This window comes from Salvelinus alpinus, chromosome 23 (genome assembly GCF_045679555.1).
Source record: "Salvelinus alpinus chromosome 23, SLU_Salpinus.1, whole genome shotgun sequence".
Taxonomy (NCBI): Eukaryota; Metazoa; Chordata; class Actinopteri; order Salmoniformes; family Salmonidae; genus Salvelinus; species Salvelinus alpinus.
Genome location: NC_092108.1, coordinates 28,254,499 through 28,268,930, shown reverse-complemented (window position 1 = coordinate 28,268,930; position 14,432 = coordinate 28,254,499). Strand labels below are relative to the sequence as shown.

The 14,432-nt window shown below is 46.2% G+C and overlaps 1 protein-coding gene across 1 annotated transcript; it reads left to right on the top strand.

Annotated features, from left to right (window-relative positions):
• Positions 1 to 8,886: 8,886 nt before the first annotated feature.
• mcm6l (MCM6 minichromosome maintenance deficient 6, like) lies at positions 8,887 to 14,281 on the top strand. Its single transcript, XM_071361819.1, has 17 exons — positions 8,887 to 9,071; positions 9,156 to 9,302; positions 9,560 to 9,670; positions 9,772 to 10,021; positions 10,138 to 10,303; positions 10,455 to 10,603; positions 10,733 to 10,883; positions 10,968 to 11,109; positions 11,380 to 11,521; positions 11,642 to 11,749; positions 11,886 to 12,041; positions 12,166 to 12,294; positions 12,422 to 12,583; positions 12,825 to 12,936; positions 13,026 to 13,202; positions 13,667 to 13,806; positions 13,933 to 14,281. The coding sequence occupies exons 1-17, from the start codon at positions 8,977 to 8,979 to the stop codon at positions 14,053 to 14,055; spliced, it is 2,460 nt and encodes an 819-aa protein (XP_071217920.1). The 5' UTR covers positions 8,887 to 8,976; the 3' UTR covers positions 14,056 to 14,281.
• Positions 14,282 to 14,432: the final 151 nt, after the last annotated feature.

Sequence of the window (14,432 nt, the reverse complement as noted above, 5' to 3'; positions counted from 1 at the left end):
CCTGTGTATATGTAATTCTAAATAAATAATTAAACCAAGTTTTGTATTGCTGATTCAACTTGTTAGCCAGGGTTCGTGAAGGTAACCAATAATTTTACGACGTTCAGATGAGAATAAGGTGACGATTATGAGGTGACGATTATGAGGTGACGATTAAGGTGACGATTAATTTGACTGCTATTGATATAAAAGATTACCAGGTCTTTAAGAGTTTATTCAGAAGACAACGGCTCTATAAACATTCTTCCGTGGTGCCCTGACTTCCTAGTTAATTACATTTACATGATTAGTTGAATCAGGTAATATTATTTACAGAGAATTGATTTTATAAAATGGCATGTCATATCATTTAATCCACCGTAAAGACACGACACAGCCTAATTGGAGTTTTCCAAAACAAGATTCTCTGGTCTAACAAAACCATTGAATTCTTTGACCTGAATGCCAAGCTTCACATCTGGAGGAAACCACATCATGCTGTGGGGATGTTTTTCAGCGGCAGGGACTGGGAGACTAGTCAGGATCGAATGAATGGAGCAAAGTACAGAGATATCCTTGATTAAAACCTGCTCCAGAGCGCTCAGGACCTCAGACTGGGGTGAAGGTTCACCTTCCAACAGGACAAAGACCCAAAGCACACAGCCAAGACAATGCATGAGTGGCTTTGGGGCAAGTCTCTGAATGTCCTTGAGTGGCCCAGCCAGGGCCCGGACTTGAATATAATCAAAAATCTCTGGAGAGACCTGAAAATAGCTGTGCAGCGATGCTCTCCATCCAACCTGACAGAGCTTGCGAGGATCTGCAGAGAAGAATGGGAGAAACTTCCCAGATACAGGTGTGCCAAATTTGTAGCGTCATAACCAGGAAGACTTGAGGCTGTAATCGCTGCCAAAGGTTCTTCAACAAAGTACTGAGTAAAGGGTCTGAATATGTATATGTAAATGTGATATTTCAGTTTATTTGTAATACATTTGCTAACATTTATAAAAACCTGCTTTTGCTTTGTCATAATGGGGTATTCTGTGTAGATTGATGAGGGGAAAAATCTACTTAATCTATTTTAGAATAAGGCTGTGTCATGACTGTCCTGTGAGGATCAAATGGCTCAGATCAGCTTGGCAATGGTTGCCAATAACCAAACCCTCTCCCACCCGCAAAGGGGGAAGGAGAGAACTGCTGGGTTGACAGCTCACACTCGATCGTAAATGTAACTAGACTTTAACATCCAAAAACTGAATTCCGGAACAGTATTTCTAACATAACAATGTGGAGAATGGTCAGTGGGGAACTATGGAAAACGAATGTAATATTGATTTTCATATTGTGATGTCATTAAAAACTGTATAACGGAAATACTGTAACTTGAAAAGTAGATCCCCTTTATCGGTCAAGTTTTCATCCAAAATGTTGTGCGTATAATATGACAAATGATTAGTATATTTTTGTTGAGATAGTAATGTGTGTGGTATCCCAGGAGGTCTACCCCGGGGGATGGTACGTGAGGTACGTGAGGCGACATTGGCACCATCTGCAGGGAATACGGGAGCTGGGCACCCCGACATGGACAGCTCCAAGTGGAGGTAATTAGGGGAAAATGCCAACCAGCTGTGGAGGCCAAATAAAAGGAGCACTGTGGCACACCTTCAGGGAGAACGGGGAGAGATCGTCACCGAGCAAAAGTAGAGAAGAAGGATCGAGCCAAACTTAAGTGATTTTCTTTGTTATGTTTATTTTCTGTCATAGTAAAGTTGTTTTTGCGGACTTAAACCTCCCTGTCTCTGTGTCAATCTCTGCACGCTCAACCCAACACCCCACGGTTTACATATACATATAGTGGAGAATGCGGGCGTCTCAGTAGCTTTGAGTACCGTGGGGTCGAGTGTACGGCGATTACCATGGAGGAGTTGGTGGCTCAGTTCATCCTCAGCCAGCAGAAGCAACAGGCTCTCCAGGAGCAAGCACTGGAAGAGCAGCAACAACAAAACCACAGACTGGTAGCGGAGGTAGCCCAGTTGAAGGTTGGGAGGGCTCAGGAGTCTGGCCCGAATCAGTTCCTGGTTCAGTTAAGGGAGGAAGATGCCATGGAGTCACATTTGTACACCTTCGAGAGGAAGGAAGGATGGCCCAAGCCCAAGTGGGCCAGCCTGTTGGCACCCTACCTCTCTGGGAAGGCCCAGAAGGCCTACTTTGATTTGACCGCTGACCAGGTCGCAAATTATGAGGGACTCAAATGGGAGATCCTGAGCCGCTATGGGTTCAATCTCGCACGCCGTGCACAACTGGTCCACGACTGGGCCTTTGACCCCAACCTTTCCCCCCGTGCTCAGATGAGCGACCTGGTGCGCCTGACCAAGGGCTGGCTACTGATGGAAGTACCGTCCCTCCCGATGCTCGACAAGTTTGTCCTGGATAAATACCTTCAGGCCCTGCCATACGAGATGAAGAAGACGGTGAGCATGCAGAACCCCCAGTGCCTGGAGGAATTGCTGACCGCGGTGGAAATTCATCAGAACACCCAGGACCTGCTGAGAGGGGCCCGAGCGGAGAGAGGAGACGCGGCGAGGGGGACAAACAACACAAAGAGAGGCGAGGGGCTGACGGGGGCCCGGACGGAACCAGCCGAGGCTGTGAAGCGGGAGGGTGACCCAAACCGATGACGTCGGCGGCTGCTGGACCCAGATCAGAGACGCTGCTATGAGTGCGGTGAGCCGGGGCACCTCGTGTGAAGCTGTCCCAGCCGGGAGGAGGCCATGCCCTCCACATCCCCCAGCTCTGGGGTAACCCGGATGACGAGTTACTTCACCTCCTGTTGGGCGCACACCGAGACGGCCCCTCCGATGGTTCCTGTGCGAATCGATGGCATCGACACCAGCGCTCTGCTGGACTCTGGCAGCATGGTGATCCTGGTGATCCTGGCCCACCCGCAGTGGCTCACACGAGAGGGGAAGGAGGAACCGGGGGACGACGAGGTGACAGTGTCCTGTGTACACGGGGACACAAAGAGGTACCCAACGGTGCCAGTGAGGATAACCACCCCAAGTGGGGAGTGCCAGATGCGCGTGGGAGCTGTTCCTAACCTACTCGTGTCCATTCTCCTCGGTCGAGACTGCCCTCTCTTCCAGGCACTGTGGAGGAGGGACCTGGGGAGGCGTGCATGGGAGGTAGGAAGAAAAGTAAAAAGGATGGTGGCCTGTGCAACCCAACCCCCGCCACGAGAGTTGTCCACTGGGCCCGAGTCGGAGCCGGAGGAGTGAGACGACCCCGCTCCGGCAAGCGAGCCACCGTGCGAGGAAGACTTCAGGCTCCCCTTTATGGAGGTGGAGGCCCTAGACGGACCTCCCGACACGGGAATCCTCACGGGTCAGCTCGGGACGGCCCAGTTAGAAGACCCCAATCTCCAGAACGCTAAGGTGATTGCGGTGGATGTCTGGGGTAAGTGATTGGCGCTACCCCCACTTCGCAATCAAGCATAATTTATTGTATCAGGTAGTAAAGCAAAATGGGGAGAAAAAGGACTTATACCCAGCCAGTATGTTAGGATTGTGTTGCAGCTTGCCCACACCCACCTGCTAGGGGCACACTTGGGGATGGAGAAAACCAGGGAGCGGATCGGGAACCGGTTCCACTGGCCCGGAGTCAAGCGAACCGTGAAGGACTACTGCCGTAGTTGCCCGGAGTGCCAGATCACAGCTCCAAGGGTGCATAATAGATACCCTTTGGTTCCCTTGCCCATTATAGGAGTGCTATTCGAGTGGGTGGCAATGGATCTGGTGGGTCCATTGGTGAAGACCGCGAGGGGACACCAATATATCCTGGTAATCGTGGATTACGCCACCCGGTATCCTGAGGCAATCCCGCTATGCATGGCGGCAGCAAAAGGTATAGCACGGGAGCTCCTCCATTTATTTAGCCGGGTGGGTATTCCGCGGGAAATCCTGACGGACCAGGGCACCACGTTCATGTCTCGTGTGATGAAAGATGTCTGCAGTTTGTTACGAATAAAACAGGTGAGGACCAGTGTGTACCATCCACAAACGGACGGGCTGGTGGAAAGCTTCAATAAGACCCCAAAACAGATGCTGAGAAAGGTCATCGAGAGAGACGGGAGGAAATGGGACCAGCTACTCCCCCACCTGATGTTTTCAGTGCACGAGGTACCCCAAGCATCCACGGGGTTCTCCCCCTTTGAGCTTCTGTATGGCCTGCGGGCTGCTGTACCTAGCCAGGGGGGTCTGGGAAGAGCAGCCAACCCCCCTTCACAGCAGGGCCTGCCCTCGGTCGAAGTTGCAATGGGGGAAGACCTCAGCCCGACCCAATGACAAGAGCTCAGAGACTTGGTCCAGCGGAATACGGACATGTTCTCCGAGTTGCCGGGGCGCACGGATCTCGTGGAACATCATATCCAACCCGTTCGGGAGAAAAAGTGCGTAAACGGCCATACCGGATACCAGAAGCCCGGAGGGTGGCGGTCCAGCGGGAAGTGACGACAATGCTAGAAATGGTGGTACTAGAGGAGTCACATAGTGAGTGGTCTAGCCCCATAGTGCTGGTTCCGAAACAGGACGGAACTGTCCGCTTCTGTAATGACTTCCGGGGCCTGAACGAGGTCAGTAAGTTTGATGTCTACCCCATGGCCCGGGTGGACGAACTGATCAACCGCTTGGGGATGGCGAGATACGTCAGCACCTTGGACCTGACAAAGGGGTACAGGCAGGTGCCACTGGCAGCAGCCTCCTGGGCGAAGACTGCCTTCACCCTGGGGGGGCTATACCACTACCGGGTTCTGCCTTTCGGGCTCAACGGGGCAGGGCACCAGCAACCTTTCAGCGACTCATGGACCGCGTCCTGCGGCCGCATAGTGAATACGCAGCCGCTTATTTGGATGACATAATTGTGCACAGTGACAGTTGGGAGTCACATCTTTGTAGGTTACAGGCCGTGGTTGATGCGCTACGGTATGCAGGTCTGACCATGAACCCCAAACAAGTGCAAGCTGGGCTACGCCGAGGTGGAGTACCTGGGCTATCAGATTGGGAGGGGAAATGTGAAACCCCAATAAAAGAAATCGCTGCCATTAGGGGATGGCCGGTCCCCCGAACCAAGAGGCAGGTGAAGTCATTCCTGGGGTTAGCAGGGCACTACGGTAGATTTGTACCTAACTTTGCCGCAATAGCTTCTCCCCTCACAGACTTAACGAAGGCACGACCACTCCAGATGGTGCAATGGATGGAGGACACAGAGGCGGCGTTCCAGGCCCTGAAGGATGCGCTATATTCGCACCCGGTACTCGTCACCCCGGACTTCTCAAAAACCTCCTGGTCCAGACAGATGCATCTGACACAGGGGTAGGGGCCGTTTTGTCCCAAGAGCAGGAAGGCAAGGAGCACCCAATCATGTATGTCAGCAGGAAGCTCCTCCCGAGGGAGAAGAAATACTTGATTGTCGAGAAGGAGTGCCTCGCCATGAAGTGGGCACTGGACACCCTCAAGTATTACCTCCTCGGTAGGAAGTTCACCCTGATCACTGACCATGCGTCATGGACCATGCGTTGTGTGGATAGCAAGAGGTAAGTACACGAATGACCGTGTCACCCGCTGGTTCCTGTCCTTACAGCGATTCTATTTCTCTGTCATCCACAGGTCAGGGGCCCAGCACGGAAATGCGGACGCTCTCTCCAGGAGGGCTGCTAACCTAGCCCTGAGCATGCCTCCCTCCCAGTCAGGGCTAGGGGGGTGGTATCCCAGGAGGTCTACCCCGGGGGATGGTAATAGAGGAGAGGTATGTGAGGCAACGTTGGCTCCCTCTGCTGGGAATACGGGAGCTGGGCACTCCGACACGGACAGCTCCAAGTGGAGGTAATTAGGGGAAAGTTCCAACCAGCTGTGGAGGGAGAATGGGGAGAGACCGACACCGAGCAAAAGTAGAAAAGAAGGACCGAACCAAACTTAAGTGTTATGTTTATTTTCTGTCATAGTAAAGTTGTTTTTGCGGACTAAAACCTCCCTGTCTCTGTGTCAATCTCTGCATGCTCAACCCAACACCCCACGGTTTACCACATGTGATTTAGTTTTATAATGAGATCATTGTTTTTGATAATACTTTGAACAGTAACTAGCCACGCCCCGAGTGAGGTCAGAGAGCTTGTCAGCATGACGGAACGCCCTTTTGACCAAGAGTGCATAAAGGCTTGGAAGAGAAATCAACCTTTGGACCAGAAAAGCGTGGAGCGGTAAATACATGTTTGAAATGGTTGGAACTTTGAACCTCAACACGAGGTGAAGAAATAAACTTACCTTTCTTTAGAGCAAGAAGACTCGAGCTGCAGTTCATGTCTCTAGTGGTTAGAACCCTGAGAATCAAGACGAGGTGGAGACGATAACGTTGCCTCCCTAACAATCACTGTTACGACTGATTAGCTGTCCTAAGTACGGTATCTAGGAAAGTGAATTTAAGTAAGACCATCCTATTACTCTCTTCAAAACATCATCTACTACACTGCTCTCATCACCCCACTGGGGATCATCGACACGGCTTATTAGCCTGTCTTCAGAGGACCAATCTTCCAGAACGAGTGGAAGCTCTGCTCCAGATGACATGACAAGTCATGGAAGCCATGGACAACTAAAAAGAAGGACATTGTGACCTCTTGTGGACAATCCGAGCCTTATAGCTCATGTCCAAAGTGGTCTGAATCCTGAACCCTGAATTATCAACATGAGGAGGAAGAGGCGACAAACTCCCCTCTCAGACAATCACTGGTACAGCTGATTAGCTGTCCTGAGTCAAATATCTTGAACTCTTCAAACCATCCCATCCTACTAGGAGTCTCAAATAACCATACACTACTCTCATCACCCCACTGGAACCATCGGCACGGCTGGCTTATCTTCAAATAAGCAGCTTCAGGAGCAAATTGAAGAGTGAACTCTGTAGCTCTGTTCAGGACAACACGACGGACAAAGCCAACCATACATAAATATATTCATGATTTCTTTTTCCAAACGGTTTGTGTGCAAAGTATATGATTAATGTGAGAATAGTTATAGAATGTCGATAATAAGTGCCTTCTTCTCTCTCTCTATGTCGTTGGGTAAAATGCTTTATTGTGTCAATCCGCTAGGGAATTTTGTCTCATGTAGTAAGTGTGTGTGTGCATTCTGTGTTATTATTTCATTAGCTAGTAAATAAATAATTAAACCAATTTGTGTAATACTGAATTATGAGTGAGACTGGGGATTTTGCAGATCCAAGATGGTTACGACTGTTCGGAATGATAAAAGAAGAGGTAATGATTAATACTTTGACTGTTATGGATGTGATAGGTAAAGACATTCAAGTTTAATTCTTTAAACAACCTCTTCCGTGGTGCCCCAAATTCCTAATGACTTTATTGTTACATGATTAATTTAATCAGGTAACAATTAAACATAGTTAGTGGATTAAATAAATAACAGTCATCAGATTAATGAAAGTAAAGTCACGACAGTTGTAACGTAACAAAAATGTGAAAAAGTGAAGGGGTCTGAATACTTTACGAATCTGTGACCAACAGATGCGTATCTGTATTCCCAGTAATGTGAAATCCATAGATTAGGGCCTAAGAAATTTATTTCAATTGACTGATTTTCTTATATGAACCGTAACTCAGTAAAATCTTTGAAATTGTTGCATGTTGCATTTATATTTTTGTTCATTATACAATGTTGTTGATCCATCCTCAGTTTTCTCCTCTCACAGCCATTAAACTTGTAACTGTTTTAAAGTCACCATTCGCCTCATGGTGAACTCCCTGAGCTGTTTCTTTCACCTCTGGCAACTGAGTTAGGAAGGACACCTGTATCTTTGTAGTGACTGGGTGTATTGATACACCATCCAAAGTGTAAATAATAACTTCACCCTTCTCAAAGGGATAGTCAATGTCTGCTTTTTTTTTTTTTTTTACCCATCTACCAGTAGGTGCCCTTTGCAAGGCATTGCAAAACCTCCCTGGTCTTTGTGGTTGAATCTGTGTTTGAAATTCACTGCTCGAGTGAGGGACCTTACATATAATCTTATGCGTGGGGTACAGAGATGACGTTGTCATTCAAAAATCATGTTAAAACACTATTGCACACAGAGTGAGTCCACTTATGTGACTTGTTAAGCAAATGTTTACTAAGGAACTTAACAAAGGGGTTGAATACTTATTAACTGAAGACATTTCAGCTTTTCATTTTTTATTAATTTGTAAAGATTTCTGAACATAATTCCACTTTGACATCATGGGGTATTGTGTGTAGGCCATTGACACAAAATCTAAATGTAATCCAATTCAGGCTGTAACACAACAAAATGTGGAAAAAGACAAGGGTTGTGAATAGTTTCTGAAGGTATCGTACACAAGGTTCAAACATATATTTAAATATCTGTAATTTACATACAGGTAAATAGATGTACATGTTAAAATAATGTATTTGTCAGTATTGACTGTCTGTTGGAGGCTTGAAATACTCAAAACTTTTAACTCTGTCTGAAAATCATGGTCCAGATCATATATCTGTATTGTTTGATTCTTGTTTGCTTTTTCAAGCACTGTAATGAACAGCTCGATAGAAGTTGAGTAAATTATTATTATTATATAATTTTTCATATGGGAAAATAGTATTTGAGTCACTTCAATCTGCCAGTGTGAACAAGGCTTTAGACAGGCAGCCCAATTCTCATATTTTTTTCACTAATTAGTCTTTTGACCAATCAGATCAGCTCTGAAAAACATCTGATATGAAAAGATCAATTAGTGAAAAAAAGATCAGAATTGGGCTGCCTGTGTGAACGCAGCTTTAGTTTTTTCTCCTCAAGAGGTGCAGTTGTGGGCGGAGCTAAATGCCAATTTTACTCGATGGCACACCTGTGTGCATTGTTTCTCCATCAGCGTGCAGGGGAGGTTGGCAAGCGAAGTTCCCTCTTCCATCAATAGAACTGTCATATTATTTCAGGATGGAGCCTGGAGCCGAGACTAGCACTGCAGGAGTTTCAGTAAAAGATGACCTTTCAGAAAAATGTCAGAAGTTATTTCTTGAGTTCTTGGAGGAGTAAGTTGTTTGGACGAGCCCAATAATAGCGCTTAATACTAGTGATAATCAATGTGTAAACTCACCCCTCACTTTTACACACAGGTTTCAGGACACAAACGGGGAGCTTTTGTATCATCCTGATGCTGAGGAGCTCATTCGACCAGAGAGAAACACACTGACTGTAAACTTCACCAACATTGAGCACTTCAATCAGCAACTAGCTACCACCATTCAGGAGGAGTATTACAGGTAATTTAAATTCTAATTTGGTAGGCCTGGCCAAAAAACTCAGCAAGTTACTGAACATTTCAATTTTGTGCTTTACAGTGTCTGCCATAGTAGTGTGCCCCTGGAGCAAATTAAGGTTAAGTGCCTTGGTCAAGGGCGCACAGACAGAATTTTCACCTTGTTGGCTCGATTATTCGAAACAGCGACCCTTTCAGTTACAGGCCCAACACTCTAAACACTAGGCTACCTGCTACTTGTCCATGTTTTGTCATCCCCAGGGTATACCCATTCCTATGCAGAGCAGTGCGTTACTTTGCAAGAGATCATGGGAACATGCCAGTAGCCAAAGAGTTCTATGTGGCCTTCTCTGACTTTCCATCAAGACAAAAGTAATGATCAAACTACTGAACCAGATCTCTCTGAATACATTACAATTAATGAGATTATTACTTACCTTAAGTGTTAAGTTGATTGTATTGTCCCTTGACAGGATCCGAGAGCTCTCCACGGCCCGGATCGGGTCCCTACTGCGTATCAGTGGCCAGGTGGTGAGGACACACCCAGTGCACCCTGAGCTGGTCAGTGGTACCTTCCTGTGTCTGGAATGCCAGTCGGTTATGAAAGATGTTGAGCAGCAGTTTAAATACACCCAGCCCAACATTTGTAAGAACCCAGTCTGTGCCAATCGACGTCACTTCATGCTGGACCCCAACAAGTCCCGTTTTGTGGACTTTCAGAAGGTACGAAGAGGTTGGACTGCATGAGTCCACCAGGCCAGATTGACCCTCCAGCAGACAAGGAAACCATAGCATGATATATCAGGTCTCTAATTGTGTATGCATGTGTGTTCATATAGGTGCGTATCCAGGAGACCCAGGCGGAGCTGCCTCGTGGCTCCATCCCCCGCAGTGTGGAGGTGATCCTGAGGGCAGAGGCTGTGGAGATGGCTCAGGCAGGGGACCGCTGTGACTTTACCGGCACACTGATCGTCGTACCAGACGTCGCTGCCCTGGCTGTGTCAGGTGAGGAACTTCCCTCCACACACCATGCCTTTTCATACACACAAGATGGCCTTCTGAGGGTCAAAGTCATACCTGACCCTGAATAAAAACCACTGCGATGGTGCATAATAGTAACATTCTCCCCTGTACTTTCTCCATGTATGCACTGCAGGCACCAGGGCAGAGACCAGCAGCAGAGTGACTGGGGGGAGGCAGGGCTTTGATGCAGATGGGATCCAGGGACTGAAGGCTCTGGGTGTCAGGGATCTGTCCTACAGACTGGCCTTCCTAGCCTGCTACGTGGCCCCCACTAACCCTCAGGTTTGTCCATTAGTTAAACATTTATTTAGATTTATTTAAAATGTATTTAACATGGGAAGATACCTCTAGCGAGGGAGATGGATCTAGAGACTATGTATAGTAAACCACAAACTGTGTTCCTGTGTGTAGTTTGGTGGTAAAGATCTCCGCCAGGAAGACCAGACTGCAGAGAGTGTGAAGAACCAGATGACTGTTCAGGAGTGGGAGAAAGTGTTTGAGATGAGTCAGGACAAGAACCTCTACCACAACCTCTGCACCAGCCTCTTCCCCACTATCCATGGTGTGGAAATTGAATAGATTTGTCATGTAAACTGTTAAAACATCTGTTTTGAAATGCACTGCCTAACCTGAGAGAATATTTCAGGGAATAATGAGATCAAGCGTGGAATCCTATTGATGCTCTTTGGCGGTGTTGGCAAGACGACCATGGAGGGCACATCTCTGAGGGGGGATATTAATGTTTGCATTGTTGGGGACCCCAGTACCGCCAAGAGCCAGTTCCTAAAGTAAATCACCAAGCACTATCCTATTTGTATAACCTACATATGTTGCATTTGAAATTTAACTCAAACCAGTTTGAAAAAAAAAAGATTTAACAGAAGCATTTTGAGTTGTTTACTAGTGTTGCACAGCCTGTGTTGCTAGTCTCTGGAAGTCTCATTATTCCTCATAGCAATGTAGCCTACTACATGATGGAAGAAGGAGTGGTGTGGATGTTTTGAGGATAAAGGTCAGTGTTTAACTCTGATGGATGTGTGTGGTATGCCCTACCTCAGACACGTGGAGGACTTTGCGCCCAGGGCAGTCTACACCAGTGGGAAAGCCAGCAGCGCGGCCGGGTTGACGGCAGCTGTAGTGAAAGATGAGGAGTCCCATGAGTTTGTCATCGAGGCTGGGGCCCTCATGTTGGCGGATAACGTAAGCATTGTGTTCGAGTATGGGACAGTCATCTTATGTGTTTCAGTTCGTTCATATGTCCTCTGGGGGGCACTGTGCACTTTGATGTAACTTTGTCCTGTTCTTTATCACCATCCACAGGGAGTCTGTTGCATTGATGAGTTTGACAAGATGGACCTGAAAGACCAGGTAGCCATTCATGAGGCCATGGAACAGCAGACCATCTCCATCACTAAGGCTGGAGTGAAGGTATGCTATGTGGGAATAGTGCTGTAGCTGTACACAATTTATTTCCCTGTTGTAATTCAGCAAGACTTATTACTACTCAGTGCAGAGGGAGTATCAGTGGTTTGAGTTGTGAGCTGTTTGACTGTATTGTGTTCAGGCCACTCTGAATGCTCGCACCTCCATCCTGGCAGCTGCTAACCCCATAGACGGGAGATACAACCGCTCTAAGTCTCTGAAACAGAACGTCAACATGTCAGCACCCATCATGTCCAGATTTGACCTCTTCTTCATTCTGATTGATGAGTGCAATGAGGTAAGAGGGAAAATGGAGGGTTTCACTAACTTTTTCAACTCCTACAGTAAGCCCATATTGAATGAAAATGTGTGTTTTGGAAATTTGACACATTTTGCATTTTCACCTTTGTCTTGTGGTCTAGGTGACAGATTATGCCGTAGCCAGGCGTATCGTAGACCTGCACTTTAGAAACATGGAGTCTGTGGAGCGAGTCTACGCCACTGATGAGATTCAGAGATACATACTGTTTGCTCGTCAGTTTAAACCAAAGGTTATAATTTCCCTTGTTGTATTGGTGTTCCTCGTGTTGGGCTGCTTAGATGCAGCGTTCAGTAAGACCTACCTACCTTAACATGCTTTCTGTTCCCTGTCGTTGGTGTGGTGCACTTTGACCCCAGATCACAGCAGAGGCAAAAGAGTTTGTGGTGGACCAGTACAAGCGTCTGCGTCAGCGGGACACCAGCGGCAGCACCAAGTCAGCCTGGCGCATCACCGTCAGGCAGCTAGAGAGCATGCTCCGACTATCTGAGGGCATGGCCAGGCTCTACTGCTCAGATGAGGTTGGTCAGACACCTACTACTGAAGTATACATCCCCATATGTATAGGGCCCTATACATTGTAGAATAAAACTGTATTTTTGTCTTCATTATTTGTTAAAGCTAATAATAATAATTATGGTTGTTTGTATAACAGAGGTGGTTCAGCAATTTTGCTCATGTAATGAATAAGCTTGCCTGATATCTGAAGTTAAATTGACTGTACAACACACATCTTAACCCTTTGTTTTTACTTATTTAAAGGTGCATCCCAAACACGTTAAGGAGGCCTTCCGGCTATTGAATAAGTCTGTCATCCGCGTCGACTCCCCAGATATCAACTTCGACCAGGAACAAGACAATGGTGAAATTAATGGTAAGAAACGGTCACTTTCACCTTTGTGCAATAATATATTTATTGAAAGTGATATACGTATACATTAAATTGCCACCCTCACTCTCCAGATCAGAATGACAGGATGGGCACTAATGGCAATCATGCAGAGGAGGCTATGGACACAGAGCATGGGGCAGGCAGCCTGGAGAAGACCAGCACTGCCAAGCCTGCCCTCAAGATGACCTTTGCCGAGTACAGAAGGGTCTCCAACCTCATTGTTTTGCACATGCAGAAGATGGAAGATAGTAAGAGCTTAAAGGGGCCATCTACAGTTGAAACAATAACAAAGCTCCATCCTGGGAGGGATGTGGCTGGAGAAATGTAACCACTCTCGAAATTCATAGAAATAGCTATGGATGCAAGGACTGACTGACCAAGATTAAGAAGAAATTATATATAGATAGAAAAAATATAGATTAAGAATCTTTTGAGGATATACAGTGTTTGTCTACTCCAATATATTACAAATATTGGAGTAAAACAAGTTTATATTTTGGGTTCTTATGGGGTGACATGGAGTAGGCATTTCTAAGTTATATACTTCAAGAATCAATGTGTGTATATATCATTAAGTCAAAAAATAGATGTAGCAACTGCAGATTCACCATTTTAACAAACTGAAACGTTACTTTGCAAAGGTTTTTTTTATATCATGAATTCAAAAAGATACTAGTTTTTCCAAGGTTTAACAAATGTTTCATTCTTACAGTTGATGAAGAGTCCTCACTGAAGATGAGCGAGCTGATTAACTGGTACCTGAAAGAAATGGAGAGTGAGATGGAGTCAGAAGCTGAGCTGGTTGCCAAGAAGAATCTTATAGAGAAAGTGCTTCACAGACTAATCCATTATGTAAGTAAAGCATTGGAAACAAGACACACCAAGACTGTTTGAAGAACATTTATGATTTTGATCTGACAACAAAACAGTGTTTTGTAAAATTGGTGAGTGACATGCTCTGTATTGTGTTCATTTCAGGACCACATTATCATAGAGTTAACGAAGACTGGGCTGAAGAAAGTTGGTGATGAGGGAGAGGAACCTGTGATCGAAGAGGACCCATTCTTAGTGGTCAACCCCAATTACATCCTGGAAGATTAGATAGGGTCCACCTCAGCCATAGATATTGTGGAAGTAATTGAACGTAGGCTTATCTGTAAGGAATTTGTGATTGCAGCTACAGTAGCCTACTGTCAACTTGTTTTGCTGGCATGTTGCTATTGACTATCAATGTACTGTCTCTTAAAAAACATTGAACACTTGTCATACTGCTCATGTCTATGCATTTCAATAAATATATTTTTTGCAATGCGTTGTGCTCACTAAATGATGCACTTTCCCCTATCATTGTACGGGTGGCCCAGAGTTCAGGCCAATGGTTCATGCTCATGTCAGTGGGACATTGAGGGGAGCGGTTTTATTATATGCAAGAATATTAGCATTTTTCTGATATGAATTGCCATTGGTTCTAAAGAAGT

What these genes read in the sequence shown, in the direction of transcription:
- mcm6l (XM_071361819.1), top strand. Translation starts at nt 8,977, where the DNA reads ATGGAGCCTGGAGCCGAGACTAGCACTGCAGGAGTTTCAGTAAAAGAT. An exon ending in TTTCTTGAGTTCTTGGAGGA is followed by an intron (nt 9,072 to 9,155) that starts GTAAGTTGTTTG and finishes TTTTACACACAG; the next exon opens with GTTTCAGGACACAAACGGGG. An exon ending in TGATTGATGAGTGCAATGAG is followed by an intron (nt 12,042 to 12,165) that starts GTAAGAGGGAAA and finishes CTTGTGGTCTAG; the next exon opens with GTGACAGATTATGCCGTAGC.